The sequence below is a fragment of the Pristis pectinata genome, chromosome 4 (genome assembly GCF_009764475.1).
Source record: "Pristis pectinata isolate sPriPec2 chromosome 4, sPriPec2.1.pri, whole genome shotgun sequence".
NCBI classification, from domain to species: Eukaryota; Metazoa; Chordata; class Chondrichthyes; order Rhinopristiformes; family Pristidae; genus Pristis; species Pristis pectinata.
In genome coordinates this window covers 104,582,762-104,603,112 of record NC_067408.1, presented here as the reverse complement: position 1 = coordinate 104,603,112, position 20,351 = coordinate 104,582,762, and the positions used below count along the sequence as shown (strand labels likewise).

The window sequence follows — 20,351 nt, the reverse complement described above, 5'->3', positions numbered from 1 at the left end:
TAAAACTATGTTCTGATGCAGCATAACAGGTGGCCATTCATCGCACTGGGTCAATGTTTACATCAATCCAGTATATCCCATTCCCCACTCCTTCTCTGTAACGCTGTAAATTATTTTCCATTCAGTGTCTATCTAATTCTCTTTTGAAAACCTAGAGTGACTCTTTCGAGCACCTTCACAGACAGTGAGTTCATCAAATCTTTCAGTGTAAAGAACTTATTCCTCACATCCCCCATGTCCCTTGCCCCTCACTTCAAATCTGTAATTCCTGGTCCCTGAACTGTCTACCAAAAAGGAACCCATCAAGATCTTGTACCCTTTGTCAAATCTCCTCACAATCTTCATTGCTCCAAGGGGAATAGCCACAGGTTCTCCGGTGTAACTTCATAGCTGAAATCCTTCATTCCTGGAAACGTTCCAGTTAACCTCTTCTGTGCCCTCTCCAGCATCTTCACATTCTTCCTGAAGTCTGGTGACTAGAATTGGACGCAATGCTCGAATTCTGACTTAAACAACGTTTTATAAAGGCTCAACATTACCTCTCTGTTTTTGTACGTCTTGCCTCTATTGCTACAACAGATCTAATAATCCAGATGCATTATATGAATGACATTTCCAAATGATTATCCCCTATTTGTAATATACACATATTCATTCACCCCATCACCCAGCTTACTTCGCACCAGGCACAAAAATGGGCTGCTCTGCAACAACCCAAAACTTTTGAGCTGGAGAAAGGAGGAGAGAGTTAATGTGGGCCTTCACCCCTCATCTCATTCAACAACATCCTCAGTGTTTGGTTTGACATGTTCAAGCTGGAAGTTGTGGCCAAGCCTACATTCGGAGAGCAAGCCAACATTTAAAAGAAAAAAGTCCCTTGAACGCTTTTCTAATGTCCATTTTAATGGTCCCAAAGGTACCTCAACTCTTTAAAAAATGTGGACACTCCTAAATTTATAGCTTGCATTTATTAAGAAAATTAACACAACCTTCTGCCCATTAGCTAATTGAATAAAATGCATCAAAAACAATAATAATAATAGAACAATTACCAATCACTCTTACGAGCTTCTAACCTTTTACAACATATGCCAGCAGCTTCGCTGACCTCTGGCATTTAAAGCCCTTAAAGGCTTGCCTTGACACATGCTTGTTTAAAATATTTCCTCAAGGGGCTTAAATGTAGGTCATATTTATAGCGCTCAATCACAGGCAAGAGATTATGACCTCCATTAAATCAAACTCAATTTTGTTTGCTGACCGCATTACCACTGGACCTCAGCTACAATAAATATCTGCAGCGGATCAATTAAAGGGATTATGTTGTCAGGAATGATTCTGCAAAGCGGCATTAGAAGTTTTTTTTTCCCTGCACAAAAGGGTTTTTTTCCCCCCAACAGACTAAGCATCTACTGAGGAAGTGATGGAAAAAGCAGAGCTTTTATTGACTGGTCCATATATTGTTGGGTCTGCAATATTGGCCAATTTTCAATGAATCCGTCTTTTAAATGCTGAATTGCTGGGATCAATACAGCAGAATTCCTTGTTAGAAAGTGCTTCTTTTTTTTCCCCTGATTGCCATGGTTTCAACACTAACCTAATTCTGGGTCATCAGAGGCGTGGCAATGCATTCCTTGTGGGAGATCTCTGCAAGGACGTGATTGCCCTCCAGAAATGCCTGCATTTTGAGGAAGTCTGTAATGGAGTCATACAGCATGGGGACAGGCCATTCGGCCCAACTCATCCATGCTGACCAAGGTGCCTATCTGAGCTAGTCCTATTTGCATGCACTTGGTGTATACCCCTCTAAACCTTTCCTATCCATGTACCTGTCCAAATGTTGCTTAAACATTATATTTGTAATCACCTCTACCACTTCCACTGGCAGCTCGTTCCATATACCAACCACCCTTTGTGTGGAAAAACATGGTCCTCAGGCCCCCTTGAAGTCTTTCCCCTCTCACCTTAAACCTATGCCCTCTTGCTTTTGATTCCCCTACCCTGGGAAAAAGACTGTGACCTTTCACCTTATCTATGCCCCTCATGATTTTATACACCTCTGTAAGGTTCCTTCTACACTCCAAGGAAAACAGCCCCAGCCTATCCAGCCTCTCCTAATTCAAGCCCTCCAGTCCAGAGGTAAATATCCTGGCCCACTCAGACGAGCTGAAAGAAAACCAAACTGTGAGATGTTGCAGAGATCTGCAGTAGCTTCCAAGAATGATACTGAGGCCAGAAAGCTGAAAATGATCATCCCCCTACCCCCCCCCCCCCCCCATGGCAACACAATCAACACATACCCGAGTTTGCATTTGAGGTTGAGATCTCAACAAGGGCAAAGGATGCAACTTGAGTGTTGCCCCTTTAAATCACAATGTCTGGGAAACAGTACCAGCAAAATTTGAGAGTAAAGAACTAAGGTTTATTGGAAAAACTAAAGAATTACTGCAGACAAATTTAACTTGCTGCTCCACATCATTTGCATGGGTTTTACAGTGGGGGAAAAGAAAGAGGTGGCACAAACAAAAACCCTGCTGACAAACGAGAAGATGGATTTCCCAGTAGATGAGAGGTTTTTTTCTCCCACAATTGTCTGATCAAATTCTAGGCTCATATCTTCTGTATTGTTTTTGTCTTGCAATTAAGACCTATTGATCGGGGAGGTTAGTAACTATATTTCTGCTGCTAGGATAAGAGGTGGAAATGTTCAATCACTCAGAGGCTGTGGTCTTGGTTGGAAAGTGGATTTGGACAACCACTCGGCACTGACAGGATTAAGCATGTTATCACATACCCCATGGTTTAAAATGATTGACCAACATTCACAGTCAGACTCACACACGGCAAGCAATGCCCACTTAAGTAAAGAACTGGAGAAAGTTTTTGATTGCAGGTCCAAAATGTGCAGAAAACTCGAAAACATGTAATGACGCAACAGCACTCCTCTTCTGACAAACTGATGAAACTAAACCGTACTTTCTGGTTCCTCTGCCAAATGAAAGTCATTCAGCCAGGACTCTAGGCAGTGTTTAACTTATGAGCACATGCAAAGCTTTAGTATTTGGCATCTCCATTCAGAAATTGACGGAAACAAATTCACCCTTTTTACCATAATCATGTGTCAGTGTATCCAAAATAAGATTTTAACCAAATAAAAACATCCACTTTCAAATGCTAGCTGCTAATTCAGTCCCATCGTTCATGAAAGACATCCAGAAGAATTTTATACTAGCGCTTGAGGTTGTTGACGCATTGTTTCAGGTGGTTGATTGCAGCAGTGATAGGTTGCCTACCACTCCTGCAATCCCAGGCTCATAGATTCTGAATTAGCAAGGAATTGGCAGCAAATAGCATGCATTACAGGCAAATTAGTGTGTTGTATATCTCAGTCCTACAACCAATGCACAGCATGTCATTCCAACTGTTCATACTGCTCTCCTCAGCCACACCTTAACATTTACCAAAAAGGTGATAGAGAGGCAGTATCAGTTCAAAGATAAAACTCAGATCCATACCAAACACTGGGTAAAGTATCATTGACTGCAGCACAAAAATATTCAACAAAGGATGAACGATACCCATCGCACAACATGACCAGCACTAAACCTTCATTTTTATAAGTCAATGGGACAAAAATCCCTCAATCATATTCTCCAAGTAGAGACTGAATAGTATGCAATGTCCTATAACCAGATTTTTGGGGCTGACCAATGGTATTATTAATTAACACTCACTTAGCTCTTAAAAGGTTATGGAAACTTGAAACTAATACAAAATATCAGGAAAAAGCAGTTCTTTAACTTCAATCAGATCCACTACATTAATTGGACATTATCAATCCCCTGACAAGAACCTTGCAGCATTTGCCATAATCAAAGAAAATCTTTTAACTGTTATTTACCTCATGGAAAGCTGTAAAGGAAACAAACATGATCTTACCTGAGACAAGTGAGACTGTGTCTTTCTCCCATGACACTACAGTGATATAAGTCTCCACAGAGGAGGGGATAATGCACTTGAAGACTGCTATGTTCCCTCGCATGGCTTTCTGGTCCTCCACACGGACCGTATAGGGCTCTCTTAAGACTGGGGACAGAAAGCAGAATTGAGCTGGTATCGTCAAACAGGAACAATGTTCAATAAACGACAGCAACTTGTAAAGTTTCTTTAACATTAAATAACAGAGTCTGAGCAAAATGAGGAAATAGGTGATCAAAAGCTTGGTCAAAGAGGCATGTACAAAGAGGTATAAACTGAGTTAGAATAGGCTAGCTTAAGGATGGAATTCCAGAGTTTAAAGTGACAAAAGTCACTGAGACAGAAATTTGTTCCAAGTGGCTTGTGCTAAACACATGATTATTACAGCAGATACACATTGTACTCCAATGCAAATGAATTTCAGAACCGAAGCAATATGCACACACTCTATTGTGTTGGGCATTAAGCCCACATGACTGAGAGGAAATGTTGACTGTCCATTTCCCTCCATAGATGCTGCCTGATCTGCTGAGTTCCTCCAGCATTTTGCATGTTGCTCCCACTGTGTTTCCTGTGGATATTCCAGGGTCCATTGCATTGAGAGACCGAAATACCAGTGGTGCTGTACTTTAGTGAACTGACCCTTCACCAGTGGATTAGACCTGGCAGAGGGATTGATCAAAAACAGAACTCAGTGAGCCAAGCAGCATCCGTGGAGGCACAAGGAGTGGGTCAATGGGAATGAACATCTCCTCACTGCGAGGAAACAGAGAAAATGCTGGAAATACACAGGAAGGTTTAAAGGAGCTGAAATAAGAGAAGATGAATAACTATTTTAGGAGATTCCATATGATGGATTGGCATAGGGGCACCAGCTAAGTTGTCAAAATGGGTTCAGATCCAATTCTGATGTCATTAACTGCACTAAAAGAAGATTCTCAAGGTCAGCAAAAGGTGAATGATAAATGCCTTGTTCATAATGCTCAGTTCTCAAGCATAATTTAGAAAAGAGTCTCTCCCAGAATCTTAATCACTGTAGAACCTATGGTGAACTTCCAGCGCTTCTGATTTCAGGAAGACATGAGCTGGGAGGCTTGCTAAATATCCATGGGTGAAGAGAATTAGATTTGTCATTGTTTATCCAAGTCAGCCACATGAAAGATTACTGGTAGTCTGGAGTCACGCAAGGCCAATGTGGGCAGAAAGAGTAGGTTTCCTTTACTAAAGGATAGTTGTCAATGGGTTGGGTTTTTATAACAATCTAATCATTTCATCATCATGGTAGGATTTGAACTCTCCTGTCACTTTTGGACATACCAGATTCTGAGAGGGATCCACAGGGTAGATGCCAAGCAGCTGTTTCCTCAAACTGGGGTGGGGGTGGGGGGCTGGTGGTTGGGGCCGAGAGCAGTGGGGCATCATCAGGTGTCAGGCAATTTGGACTGAGAGGAAGAGAAGTTTCCCAACTTAGTGGGCTGTTAATTCATGGTGTCCTCAGCCACAGAGGCCTGAGGATGTTCAATCATTAAGAATATTCAAGCCCAAGATCAACATTGGGACCTGGCAGGAAAGGAGACTTGAGGTCAGGATCAACGATATTTTTATGGAATGGTAGAGCACGCTCAAGTGGATCTCATGGCTTTTTCGTAGTCCAGCAACAAAGCCAGCTTGCTGAAACATCTCTGAGAGACTGGAGAACACTGTGTAGACCTGAACAACCATTTAGTGATGCACAGAGTATGCTCGACCTTTATGAAACTCTGGTTAACATTGTGCCCAATTCTATCAACTATACCTCAGGAAGGATTTTAAACTCTTGGAGAGGATACAGAGGAGATTTATTAGAATGGTACCAGGGATGAGAGACTTCAATTATGTGAAGAAATGAGAGCAACAGTCTTGGACCAGGAAGGAATAAAAAGGAGGATTTAATAGTTCATGGTGATAATTACTCTGGTGAAATGTCTTTGATCTAAAACATTAACTCTGTTTCATTTTTCACAGATGCCTGATTTGCTGAAAATTTTTATTTTCACTGGCAAGTGCATTTTTTGATTCAAGGACGCTGATTTGAGATAATTGGCAACAGGAGAGGAACAAATAAAAATCTTTTTAATGTGGCGAGTTGTTTTGTTTGGAATGCAGTTTCTGATAAGGTGGTGGATTCTTATTAGCAGCTTTCAAAGGGGAATTGAATATTAACTTGGATAGAGAAATATTAACGGGACTAACAGGAAACAAGTGAAAAAGTCTATAACTTATACTATGAATGGTAGGGCACTAGGGAGTGTAATGGAACAGAGGGACCGAGGAGTACAGGTGCATTGTTCGTTGAAAGCAGTGTCACAGGTAGACAAGATAGTGTAAAAGGCATTTAGCATGCTTGCCTTCATCATTCAGGGCTTTGAGTATAGGAGCTGGGACATTATGTTGCAGTTGTATAAGTCGTTGCTGAGTCCGCACTTAGGAGTACTGTGTACGGTTTTGGTCACCCTGTTATAGGAAAGACGTGGTTAATCGGGATAGAATGCAGAAAAGATTCACAACGATGTTGCCAGGACTAGAGGGCCTGAGTGATAGGGAGAGGTTGGCCAGGCTAGGTCTTTATTCCTTGGAACGTATGAGGGGCAACATTACAGAAATTTTTAAAATTATGAGAGGCATAGATAAGGTGGATGGTAACAGTCTTTTCCCCAGGGTAGGGCAGTCCAAAACTAGTAGGTATAGGCTTAGAGTGAGAGGAGAAAGATTTAAAAAGGGACCTGAGGGGCAACTTTTTCATGTAGAGGGTGGTGAGTAAATAGAACGAGCTGCCAGAGGAAGTGGTTGAGGCAGGTATAACAGTATCATTTAAGAAGCACTTGCATAGGTACATGGAGGGGCGGGGCTTAGAGGGACATGGGCGAAACGCAGGAAATTAGAACTAGCTAGGTGGGCACCAGGGTCGGCATGGACTCATTGGGCCGAAGGACCTGTATCCATGCTGTATTGTTCTTTGACTCCAAGTCATACAGAACAGAAAATGTCCTTTTGATCCACCGAGTCCACTCTGACCATCAAGCACCCATTTACAATGATCCTACACCAGTCCCATCATCTCCCTGCAGATCCTGCAGCTCAACTGTACATCAGTGGCAATTTACCGTGACCAATTATCCTACCAACCCACACATCTTTGGGATGTGGGGGGGCGGGGGAACCAAAATCATTCAGAGGACACCCAGGGGATCACAGGGAGAATGTGCAAACTCCACACCGGTGGTCAGAATTGAATCCAGGTCCTGGAGCAGTGAGATAGCAGCTCTACCAGCTAAATCCAAAGAACCAGCACAGTCACAATGGATCAAATGGCCAGAGTGGCACCAATCCGTGATCCTATGTGAATGTAAGAGCAACCTAGAAATGGCCAACACTGTGAACCAGTCAAATCACCTTGCATCAGCTGCATCAAGAACACTCTCGCTCTACTCACCGGCCTTAATATGAATATCCTGACTTCTAATTTTCCCTGAAGGATTTTCTGCTGTGCAATAGTACAAACTGTCATGGATTAAGTTATTAAAACTCGAAGGGGGGAAGGGGAAGATCTGGAGAGTGCCATTCAGATGGACTTGCCGGATCCCTGGGACGTCGTACATCTCTTCTCCAGTTGCAAGGTACCAGCGCAGTGTTGTTGGGGGATTCCCTGATGCAGGGCATGATAACAGTGTCCCCATGGTACTGGCGAAGACTACCTCTTGCAGAGATCCATTGACAAAATACAAGCTGGACTGCAGATCTTCACTGGCAACTGTAACGAGACAAGGGAATGCAATCTGCTTTACAATGTAACAAAAAAATTCACAAGCTTAAATTATTAAATCGGTATTATTATACTCTATTACTAATTATTCAAATGTGGCTTAGTTAGTACTCTTGCTATTGAATCAGAAGATTGTGCAGTCAAGCTCAGAATCTTGAGCACAAAATGTAGACATAATCGGTGGTGCAGTCTCTCAGTGAACCTGTTAAGCTGTGGACATCTTTTAACACATGTAAAAGATCCTGTGCTGTCTTTATGTTACATCATCCACTTTGAAAGTGCCACATGCTTTCCTCTTAAGCACACCGTCTCTGGGTTGGAGTCTGTGCAATAGCCGAGACAAAGCAAAAAACAAAACAACCATGTCTCCATTTTACTGAGGAGTAACAAAGGTGTTCAAACACTAATGTAAACTAAACATCTAATTGTCCCGCCTGTCACGTCCCGTTCCCTCTGCCACCTCACAACCCACAAAACCAGAGTAAAGGAAAGTCTCCTCAGTCCTGAGCTTAGAGATGCTCCTTTGAAGAGGAGATGTGGCTGTGGAAGTTTCCTGCTGACCAGGCCAATACTTACGCCTCAACTAACATCACTAAATCAAACAATGATCTGATCCCTACTCTTTGTGAGGCCTTACATGACAAGAATAACTACATGTCGAAAGCATTTAATTGGATCTAAAGCTCCATGAGTTCATGAATGCTGCTACACAGGATGATGCTGCTACACAGGGACATTTTAACTGTGACAAGTGTTTCTGCCTCAACCATTCATTCACACAGCAAGTTCGAGACCTCCACCATTCTTTGGGTGAGAAACAGTTGTCCATGAACTTCTGCTGGTCCTTTCACCCAATACCTTAAATCTACGTCCCCAGGTTATTGATCTCTCTGCCAAAAGAACAAAATGGGGTTGGTACAAGTCCAGCGTAAATGGGTGCACGATGGACAGTGCAGCCTTGGTGGGTCGAAGGGCCAGTTTCTGCGCTGTACAACTCTGTGAGTCTCTCCCATTAATCTCCGTAATATTCTTTGTTCCAAATCTCTTCACTCTATTGAGGCCTCCCATTACTTTGGACACATTATTTAAATCTCCCAACAGCCGGCTCTGCTTCAAAGAACCCAACCCCGGCCTTACCAATCTTTCCTCGTTTGTAAAACCCTCCAGCCCCTGCAATTTTTTTAATATAATCTTCAACATACATTCTCTGGTGCTTGGCACCAAAAAGGGGACTGAATGAGATTCTGTTTGAAATGTTTCCATGCGACATCAAAGAACAAAAGAAAACAATAGGCCAGTTTCTGATGTGTGTCTGGGATTGTTCAATACTCTGGGAATGGCTAAAGTCTTGGAGGCATGTACAGGCATCCCTCAATTTACAGATGTTCCATTTATAAATTTTTGCAAAATACCATTGACCTTCAAGGTTTGAGTCCTTGATATACAATTATATTTCTTGCTATAACAAATAGTGCATCACTCTTTGCCAATAGTGTCCAAAAATATCTATACTACATTTCACCCTTCCTATTCAATTTATAAAACTTCCCTCAACAGAACATTTTACAGAAACCCAAGCCTTTTGTTAAGCAAAGAATGGTTGTACCTCTGCAAAACGTTAACCTAACATAAACAAAACCAATTTTGCTAGATGTTTATCACCAACTCGGCAGAACGAAGGGCAGTTTTTTTTATTCTCCTCTGCAGTCCAGGTGAATTTTTACCACTCAGAAAACATCCGGAGGAACCTAGTGCTATTTGGAAACGACCTTTCCCTCAGCTTTGATGATCCAGTAAGGTGCCCTGAAGTGCTGATGTCCATAGAATTGAAGAGGATTCCTGCAGGACACACTCAGACTTGCCCATAACATAATTCAGGTGCAATGTGTACTTCAGAGGTGTATAAGGGGGATAGGGGAATAACTTATTAAATCAAAGAAATATCCTAGAATAGAGAAGTTGCATTTTTCATTCTTTGTTCAATAATGGATGCTGGGCAGTGCTTTGTACTCCAGGTTCTCCCCTTAGGGTTACTTTCTCCTTTAATTAATATTTCAGCAAATATTTGGAGGATGAACAATAGAATATTATAAAATGTACACTCCACCGAAGTACCATAAATAATACAGGGGTGGTGAATCTGAATGAAATTGGAAGTACAAGTAAAGCTGCCCAGCATCAAATCCAATGGATAAAGACTTGCATTTTTATAGCAGCTTTGACAACCCCAAGCAACTATAGCTGATGAAAGTATGGTCACATTGCATTGCAGAAAATGTGGCAGCCAATTCAGGCACAGGGAGCCCCCACAAACACCAATGTGACATTGACCACATAATGTGTTATTATTGAGGGGGAAATAGTGGCCAGGATATCCAACTGCCCTCTTTTCTTCAGAAATGGGATGTTTTACATTCACCTGAGAAAGCAGCAAAGGCCTTGTTTGAGTGTCTCCGTTGGAAGATGGCCACTCAGAAGTTTGCAGGAACAGTCTGCAGCAGGATGTAAATTGCGGCAGGGAGATGGTGAAGAGGTTGTAAAACACCATTGAGGTGGAGGAAGTGGGAGAGAGGTCAGAGCAAGGAAAGACCCACATTTGTCCACTAGACCAGAGAGAAACACCTTGCTGCTTCTTGGTCTACAAAATAATTTACAAACTGTACTTTCCTGGCCCTTTTTCACCTCTATTCTCACTTCATGACAGTTTCCTTACGCACAGGTTCAAAATAAAAACTACGACTGAATGAGGTCACTGGCTTGTAGCCTACATTTTAATCAGGCTCTCTCCTGCCTGAGACATCTCATGCTAGCCAAGAGACGTGGAAATAGTGCTTGGTGCAGCATATCTATTTGGAAGGACTACTTTATTGTTGTTTTATAGGCTTTGGGCATGGCTGGCATGCTCAGCATTTATTGCCCATCCTAATTCCCCTTGAGAAGGTTAGCTATGAGAGTACTAAGGAGGTAGCCTTCCCAATGGCAGTACACTTACTGTGCTATCGGGGAGGAAATTCCAGGATTTAGACCCACCGACAAGATTAGGAAAATGTAAGAGAAATTTCACGATAGCATTAACACAAGGAATTAGGAGCAGGAATATGCAAAATGGCTCCTCAAGCCTGTTCCATCATCTTATTACATCATGGCTGATCTGATTGTAACGTCAACTCTACATTCCAGACAATCTTTTACCTTTTTGCTAATCAAGAATCTGCTTCTGCCTAAAAACCATCCAGTGACTGCTTCCATAGTGCTTTGAGGAAGAGAGTTCCAAAGACCCACAGCCCTCTGAGAGAAAAAGTCTCCCCTCAGATCCACCTTAAATGAGTAATGGTTTATTCATAAACAGAATTAATCTATTCCTGTGAACTGCTTGCAACACGTCCTTTCTTCAGTAGACTAATACTATACATAAGATAAGATAAGATATCTTTATTAGTCACATGTACATCAAAACACACAGTGAAATGCATCTTTTGCATAGAGTGTTCTGGGGGCAGCCCACAAGTGTCACCACGATTCCGGCACCAACATAGCATGCCCACAACTTCCTAACCCGTACGTCTTTGGAATGTGGGAGGAAACCGGAGCACCCAGAGGAAGCCCACGCAGACACAGGGAGAACGTACAAACTCCTTACAGACAGCAGCCAGAATTGAACCCAAGTCGCTGGCGTTGTAATAGTGTTACGCTAACCGCTACACTACCATGCCTGCCCCTTTATCCTGACTATAAAGTTCAGCCTCTAAGAGAACATCTCCTTGAACTTTATTGGTAACTGGAAAAGATAAATCCAGCAGGTTTTGAAAGTCTGAATTACAAATGTACTCAGCAGGTCAGGCAGCATCTGTGAAGAGAAGAAGAGAGTTAACATTTCAGGTCAGGATTAGGTCACCAGGCCGAAACATTAACTCTCTTTCTCTCGCCACAGATGCCACCCGACTTGCTGAACATTTCCAGCATTTTCGGTTTCTTTGGAATATTGGACATCTGCTGAAGAATTCTACCTGAAACATTAGCTTTGCTTTCCTTCTCTGGATTTGCCGTGCACTTGCAATTTTTATTTCACAACATAAAACTTACAAAACTATATCAGCAACTCTGTTAGCTAAGTAAATATTTGTGTTACATGCAAAAAAAGGAGATATTTAAATTTTGATGCATATTTGGAGACACAGAGACTGCAGATGTTGGAACCTGCTGGAGGAAATCAGCAGGTCAGGCAGCATCTGTGGAGCAAAATGGACAGTCAATGCTGGTATCGATTTATTTGTCTCTACAGGAAAATGCCAGCATCATTACATCATGAAACTCACAGCAACTTTGTCACTCCTACTCATGGACAGGTGATCAGTAAAACTCAAAAGATTCTTCTCTGTGCTGCTTTCAGGGGCACAAGTTGAAATAATGATAATTTCAGGTATTTACAAACCTTTATCACTGTTAGATGTCCAAGAGCATTAAGCTTCACTGCATAGGGTATTAAGTAAGCTTCTAAGCACATTAAGCCACAAATACTTGTCAATAAACTCATTAGCCCCCAAATAATTTTATGCAAGGGGATTGTAATTTCCTGAGATAACCAGTTCAAAATTAGATTTTAAACTAATCTCATTGTTTAAAATGTGTATATCATATTTCAGCTACCAACCTAATTACATGTGCAACATCAAATTATTACTTTGCATGCTGTAATGTGCTTAAAAATTAAATATTAAAAATGGACATTCTCCTTCCTGGTTTGTTATGTGTTAGAATTCTTCAACGTGCTTGTCTGTTCAACCAGACTGATAACATCACTGTTGCTGGCTGCCAGAGACCTCTTTGAACTGATGCCTGACAGCAACCAACAACAAAAGGAGAAGTTGGTTCCATAGACTTTGTTAGATTTTTGCAGGCAGTTTTCTTCAGGTTCACTGGTTAAGCACCATCACTTTACCATTGACCACAAAGTTATCTTCCTATGTCATTTAATTCTTGCAATACATCCTTGCTCCCTTCAATTGTGTCTCATGTTTCCCATTCAACATATATTTATTAATTGAGTACATGTCATAGGGGATGTATGAATCAAAATTAGCAATGAAAAATCACTAAGTATTTATTTAAATAACAATCCCAAAAGTCAAATTGCTCCAGGTAGCAGTTCAAATGCTACTTTTTCTTCAGTAATTGAAATTTCTTGTCTAAGTTAGGATTTATCAAAATAACAGCATAGAAAAGCGCAAATGATAAAGACCTGATAAAAAAAATAGCCAGTGAATTTATATATTTCATTGATTTCATTTGAAGTTCTCATCTATTTTTAAAAACCTGCATATGCCTAGATATTTTCTCCCAGAACAATTGTAGGGAATGACCAATGATATCTTTGCATTTTAAATATGCACAATTTCTCAGTGGGAGTCCTTTGAGTTCAAAGAAAACATCTTTTCCCCCTCATCCCACGACAATTTATTACCTGTATCTGAAAGACTTACAACTAGCCAGGAATTAAATTCTCACAGCTTCATTCCAACTTCATAGGCAGTTAGGTGGTACCTGTTGTGAGCAGCAAGTACGATTTCCTGCCTCACTAGTAACATTCTGAGTCAAATAGCTACGGGTTCAAGCCCCACTCCAGCAGTTGAGGTTGAGATTTGAGTACAGGACTTCTGCACTGTAACAATGGAAACCAATGATGTACTGCCTTACAGGGTTAAAGGCAACTCAGGCTAAACATTTTAGAGACAGTCTCCACACAAATTTGTCCAAACAAGTTAAACAACAAATTGGAAGTGCATGAAGATGCACCAAGTCAACAAATTCCCTTGCACTCTGGAACAATCCCACTGTGCTTCAGGACCCACCTTGTCCTGCCAAATTGGCTTTAAAGATCCCATGGTATTTTTGTTTTAAAGAGAGGCGCAATAGCAGTCTCCCTGCTGCCTTTGTCAATATTTACCCCTCCATCCATTCATCTTTCTCATCCACAATGAGACTTGAATAGAGAGCCAACAGCATTGAATTACATGGCATTCACAGCACAGATGTACATGCTTATTGGCTTTGAATGACTTGTATACAAAGACATCCAGGTCCTTTTAAACATCAACACAACCCAATCACTCACCAAATGGGAAACTTCACATTTTTCCACATTACGTGGATCTGTCACATTCTTGCCCACTCACTCAGCTTATCTATATCCTCCTGAAGCCTCGTTACATCCTCCTTTCCACTTACAATCCCACCTAGCTTCCTTCCATCATCAGACTTGGAAATATGACATTTGATCGCCACAACCAAATTGGTGACACAGATCAAGAATATCTAGGACCCAAGCACCTATCCCTGCAGTACCCATTAGACGTAGCCTCCCAAATTGAGAAATATTTTTTATTCCCATTCATTACTTTCTGTCTGATAACTTATTTTCAATCCATGTTCAGTACATAGCCTCCATCTCTGTGCGCCCCAACCTTGTTGAACAATCTTCTAAGTGGAACATAATCAAGTCTTCTGAAAATCCAAATGCACCACATCCATTCCACTAGTCACATTCCCAAAGAACTCCAGTAGGTTAATCAAATACGATTGTCCTTTCATAAATACTATACTTTTCAAGATGTTCCATGAATACATCTTGCACTAAAGACTCCAGTACTTTCCCCAAATTTGCTGTTGGGATGTAGCTACCAGATAGGTCTACAGCAGTCAGTGCCTGAACCAACACGAGAGTTAAACCTAATTAACCTCACCTTCACCAACCTACTTGTGGAAGATGCACCTGTCCCGTGATTGCATTGGTAGGAATTATCACACGCAGTCCTTCTGGAGACACACTCCTATCTTTGCACTGAAGACACTTGCCATCACATTGAAAATTGTCCAGATGATAATGCAGCCTTACATGGCCACAGTCTGCACCGAGATTGGGTCTGCTGTGGACCTGTTGATCAAGACCACAGCTTGCATGCCTAATGAAATGGGTGTAAAACTGAGGTGGATTTCTGGCAGCAGCCAAATTTCAGAAGGATGCTCCACAGCATCTCTCCATTGGTAGAGTCAAAGGTTTTTGTAAGTTGAGAAAAGGCCAAGAATAGCATTTGGTGCTGTTCCCCACATTTCTCTTGGAGTTGTCACACAAGGAAGATGACATCCAGATGGATAGAATCCCCACTGCAAGTTGGGAAGCAGCTCATCAACTACTGGTTGAAGAGGGCCCTGGCAATGATTTACCCTGTTCCAGGCAGCAGGGAGACCCCTCTTGTAGCTACCACGGTTGCACGTCCCCTGGAATGTCACAAGATCACAAGATCACAAGATAAGGGAGCAGAAGCAGGCCATTCGGCCCATCGAGTCTGCTCCAAGGAAAAGGGAAAAAGAAATGGGGTGGGAAAAAAAGAGAGAGAAAAAAAAAACTATTCTAATCCCATTTGCCAGCCTTATCCCCATATCCCTTGATACCCTGACTATTTAGATATCTGTCTATCTCCTCCTTGAACACCCCCACTGATCTGGCCTCCACTGCTGTGCGTGGCAAGGAGTTCCACAATTTCACCACCCTCTGGGTAAAGAAACTTCTCCTCATCTCTGTCTTGAAACTGTACCCTCTAATTCTAAGATTGTGCCCTCTGGTCCTGGACACGCCCACCAAGGGAAACAGCCTAGCCACATCTACTCTATCCTTACCTGTCAACATTTTAAATGTCGCTACGAGGTCCCCTCTCATCCTTCTGTACTCCAGCGAGTACAGTCCAAGAGCCGACAAACGCTCATCGTACTTAAGCCCTTTCATTCCTGGAATCATTCTCGTAAATCTCCTCTGAACCCTCTCCAACGTCAGCACATCCTTCCTAAGATGCGGGGCCCAAAACTGCGCACAGTATTCCAAATGAGGCCTCACTAGCGCCCCGTAGAGCCTCATCAACACTTCCTTACTTTTATACACTATACCTCTCGAGATGAATGCCAACATAGCATTCGCTTTCTTAACCACCGATCCAACCTGGTGGTTAACTTTTAAGGTATCTTGTATAAGTACCCCCAAGTCCCTTTGTACTACCGCACTATCAATCTTCTCTCCTTCTAGATAATAATCTACCCGCTTATTTCTACTTCCAAAGTGTACAACTGCACATTTCTCAACATTGAATCTCATCTGCCATTTTCTTGCCCATTCTCCTAAACTGTCTAGGTCCCTCTGCATTCTTTCTATTTCCTCTATGCTCCCTACTCCTCCACTTATCTTGGTGTCATCCGCAAACTTAGCCACACAACCATTTATTCCATCATCCAAATCATTGATGTACAAGGTAAAAAGGAGAGGCCCCAACACCGACCCTTGCGGCACACCACTAGTAACCGGTAACCAACCAGAACGAGATCCTTTTATTTCCACCCTTTGCTTCCTGCCAACCAGCCAATTCTCCACCCATTTTGCTACCCTGCCCATAATTCCATGACCTCTCATCTTATTAATCAGTCTCTTGTGAGGCACCTTATCAAAGGCCTTTTGAAAGTCTAAATACACAACATCTACCGCCTCTCCCTTATCCACCCTACCTGTGATTTCTTCAAAAAACTCCAATAGGTTGGTCAGACAGGACCTCCCCTTCACAAAACCATGTTGACTAGGTCCTATCTTGCCTTGCGCCTCTAGGTATTCGGTAACCTCCTCCTTGAGGATAGACTCCAATAATTTTCCCACCACTGACGTCAGACTAATAGGTCTGTAATTGCCTTTGTGCTGCCTCCCACCTTTCTTATATAACGGAACTACATTCGCTACCCTCCAGTCCTCCGGAACCATGCCAGAATCTATCGATTCCTGAAAAATAATCGCCAACGCCTCCGCTATCTCCACAGCCACCTCCTTCAGAACCCGGGGATGCACCTCATCCGGTCCGGGAGACTTATCAGCCTTAAGCCCCTTTAGTTTTCCAAGCACCTTCTCCCTATTAATCTCAATTGAACTCAGCTCCAATTCGTGAGACTCCTGACTAATGGGCACATTGCTTATGTCCTCCACGGTGAAGACCGATGCAAAATATTCATTCAATTCCCTTGCCATCTCACTATCATCCATTATAATACCTCCTGCACCGTTATCAATTGGTCCTATGTCAACCCGTGTCTCTCTTTTATTCCTTATGTATTTAAAAAAACTCTTAGAATCCTTCCGAATGTTGTCCGCCAGCTTCCTTTCGTAACTCATCTTTGCTTTCCTAATGACCTTCTTAGTTTCTCTCTGCAGATTTTTAAAATCGTTCCAATCTTCTGTTTTCCCACTAATTTTTGCTACTTTGTACGCCGCCCCTTTTGCTTTTATTTTATCCTTCACCTCCCTCGTTATCCACATCTGTGCCTTTTTTCCATTCAAAACCTTCTTTTTTCTTGGAATATATCTGTCCTGCATTGTCCTTATTTCCTGTAGAAATTTCTTCCATTTTTCCTCTGCCGTCCCTCCAGCTAACTTACTCCTCCAATCAATTTGGGCCAACTCATCTCTCATACCTTTGTAATTTCCCTTATTCCACTGAAATATCGATACACCAGTTATCAGCTTCTCCTTCTCAAACTTGAAACTAAACTCAATCATATTGTGATCACTTGTTCCCAGTGGTTCCTTTACCTTTAGTTCCCTAATCACCTCGGGTTCACTACACAGCACCCAATCCAAAACAGCCGATCCCCTGGTGGGCTCCTCAATAAGTTGCTCCAGAAAAACATCCCTTAGACATTCCACAAACTCACTCTCCTGAGTACTACCGCCTTGCTGCATTTCCCAGTCCACCTTCATGTTAAAATCCCCCATAATTATCTTCCACCTCCACTTCCCAGTTAATAGAACATAGTACACTACAGCACAGTATAGGCCCTTCGGCCCACAACATTGTGCCGACATTTAATCCTTCTCTAAGATCTGAGGTGGATCTCTAAGATTTGAGGGGTCTTGATGATGCTGAAGACAGTGTTGGTAAGGGTAATGTTCTAGAGTATGTAGATATCAAGAGAGAGGATGTGTTGGAGCTGTTAGAAAATATTAGGACAGATAAGTCCCCAGGGCCTGATGGAATATTCCCCAGGCTGCTTTGTGAGTCGAGGGAGGAGATTGCTGAACCGTTGGCTAGGATCTTTGAGTCTTCGTTGTCCACGGGGATGGTACCGGAGGATTGGAGGGTGGCGAATGTTGTCCCCTTATTCAAAAGAGATAGTAGGGATAGTCCAGGGAATTACAGACCAGTGAGCCTTACGTCTGTGGTGGGCAAGCTGTTGGAAAGGATTCTTAGAAATAGGATTTATGAGCATTTAGAGAATCATGGACTGATTAGGGACAACCAGCATGGATTTGTGAAGGGAAGATCTTGCCTCACTAGCCTGATAGGGTTCTTTGAGGAGGTGACCAGGAAGGTTGATAAGGATAGTGTAGTAGATGCGGTCTACATGGATTTTAGTAAGGCATTTCATAAGGTTCTGCATGGTAGGCTTCTTCAGAAGGTCAGAAGCCAAGGGATCCAGGGAGGCTTGGCTGTGTGGATTCAGAATTGGCTTGCCTGTAAAAAGCAGAGGGTTGTGGTGGAGGGGGTGCATTCGGATTGGAGGGCTGTGACTAGTCGTGTCTCACAGAGATCGGTTCTGAGACCTCTACTTTTTGTGATATATATTAATGACTTAGATGAGGGGGTGGAAGGGTGGGTTAGCAAGTTTTCAGATGACACAAAGATGGGTGGTGTTGTGGATAGTGTCGAGGGCTGTTGAAGCTTACAAAGGGATATTGATAGGATGCAGAGCTGGGCTGACAAGTGGCAGATGGAGTTCAATCCAGAGAAGTGTGAGGTGGTACACTTTGGAAGGACAAACTCCAAGGCAGAGTACAGGGTAAATGGCAGGATTCTGGGCAGTGTAGAGGAGCAGAGGGATCTGGAGGTTCATATCCACAGATCACTTAAAGTTGCCACACAGTTGAATAGGGTAGTTAAGAAAGCTTATGGGATGTTAGCTTTCATAAGTCGTGGGATCGAGTTTAAGAGCCGCAAAGTAATGATGCAGCTTTACAAAACTCTGGTTAGACCACACTTTGAGTACTGTGTCCAGTTCTGGTCACCTCATTATAGGAAGGATGTGGAGGCATTGGAAATGGTGCAGAGGAGATTTACTAGGATGCTGCCTGGATTAGAGAGTATGGATTATGAGGAGAGACTAAAGGAGCTAGGGCTTTACTCATTGGAGAGGAGGATGAGGGGAGACATGATAGAGGTATACAAAATATTAAGAGGAATAGATAGAGTGGACAGCCAGCGCCTCTTTCCCAGGGCACCAATGTTCAATACAAGAGGGCATGGCTTTAAGGTAATGGGTGGGAAGTTCAAGGGAGACGTCACAGGGAGGTTTTTCACCCAGAGAGTGGTTGGTGGATGGAACGTGCTGCCTGGGGTTGTGGTGGAGGCTGATATGTTGGGCAAGTTCAAGAGATTGTTAGATAAGCATATGGAGGAATTTAAAATAGAGGGATATGTGGGAGGAAGGGGTTAGATAGTCTTAGGAGTGGTTTGAAGGTCAGCACAACATGGTGGGCCAAAGGGCCTGCATTGTTCTATGTTCTACCTATCTAACCCTCCCCCCCCCCCACATAGCATCCCATTTCTCTATCATTCATGTGTCTAAGAGTCTCTTCAATGTCCCTAACGTATCTGCCCCCACAACCTCCGCCAGCAGTGTGTTCCATGCACCCACCACTCTCTGTGTAAAAAACACCTCTGACATCTCCTTTATACCTGCTTCCAATCACCTTAAAATTATGTTCCTTCGTGTTAACCATTGTCACCCCGGGATAAAGTCTCTGACTGTCCACTTGATCTATGCCTCTATCAAGTCACCTCTCGTTCTCCATCTCTCCAAAGAGAAAAGCACTAGCTCGCTCAACCTATCCTCATAAGACAGGGAGACAAAGTTGTGGGAGACAAGGTTGAAAATTTATGACTGAAGTCCCCCTCTGCCAAGTTTTGGGACTTTAGCAGGAATTCCACCTGTTCTATAGGCTGCTCTGTTTTGTAGTTGTCATAATGTTTTTTTTGACTTCTTTTTGGACAGGGGTGCAGTGAGGCTGTGCCACACAGCTGGCTGTGGGATGGTATCGAGGGTGCTCTCACCAAGGACAGGGTTAAGACTGAGGAGCTCCGTGAAGTGGTTTTCACTAGTGCGCACTGACTGCCCCTCTGTGCTTGCTACGTTCACCTCTGTTCTTTGCTTTCAGCTGACTGGACACTTGGGAGTCTGGGCCATAGATGGATCTGATGGTGCTGAACAACCTGTGGCTGTTGCAGTTATCAGTGACAGAGGCCCCTGCTTGCTTAGGAGCAGTGAGGGAGACAAAGGCCCAGTGAGTTCAGGTGCACTGTGGGAGAGACAAGCCCTGTGGCTTGAAAGGCAACCATGGTGATAATTGAATTTGCTTAAATTGGAATCCACCTGAAGTGATTTTACTTTGCACCAGTGCAATGTCTTACCATGTAAAGATGGAGCAAGACTTCCAACTGCTTGTATGTCCAATTTATTTAGCCAGTCTTGGGTTGGTTTCTCCAAGAGG

The 20,351-nt window shown here is 42.8% G+C and overlaps 1 protein-coding gene across 1 annotated transcript in view; it reads right to left on the bottom strand.

Annotated features, from left to right (window-relative positions):
- The window catches only part of LOC127569020 (cell adhesion molecule DSCAM), a 530,455-nt gene that overhangs the window by 438,293 nt on the left and 71,811 nt on the right, over positions 1 to 20,351 (bottom strand). The window contains exons 2-3 of the mRNA XM_052013277.1: positions 7,451 to 7,768; positions 3,940 to 4,086 (exon numbers count right to left, since the gene is read on the bottom strand). Coding sequence (XP_051869237.1) covers positions 3,940 to 4,086; positions 7,451 to 7,768 — 465 coding nt within the window. The remainder of the gene's footprint in view (positions 1 to 3,939; positions 4,087 to 7,450; positions 7,769 to 20,351) is intronic.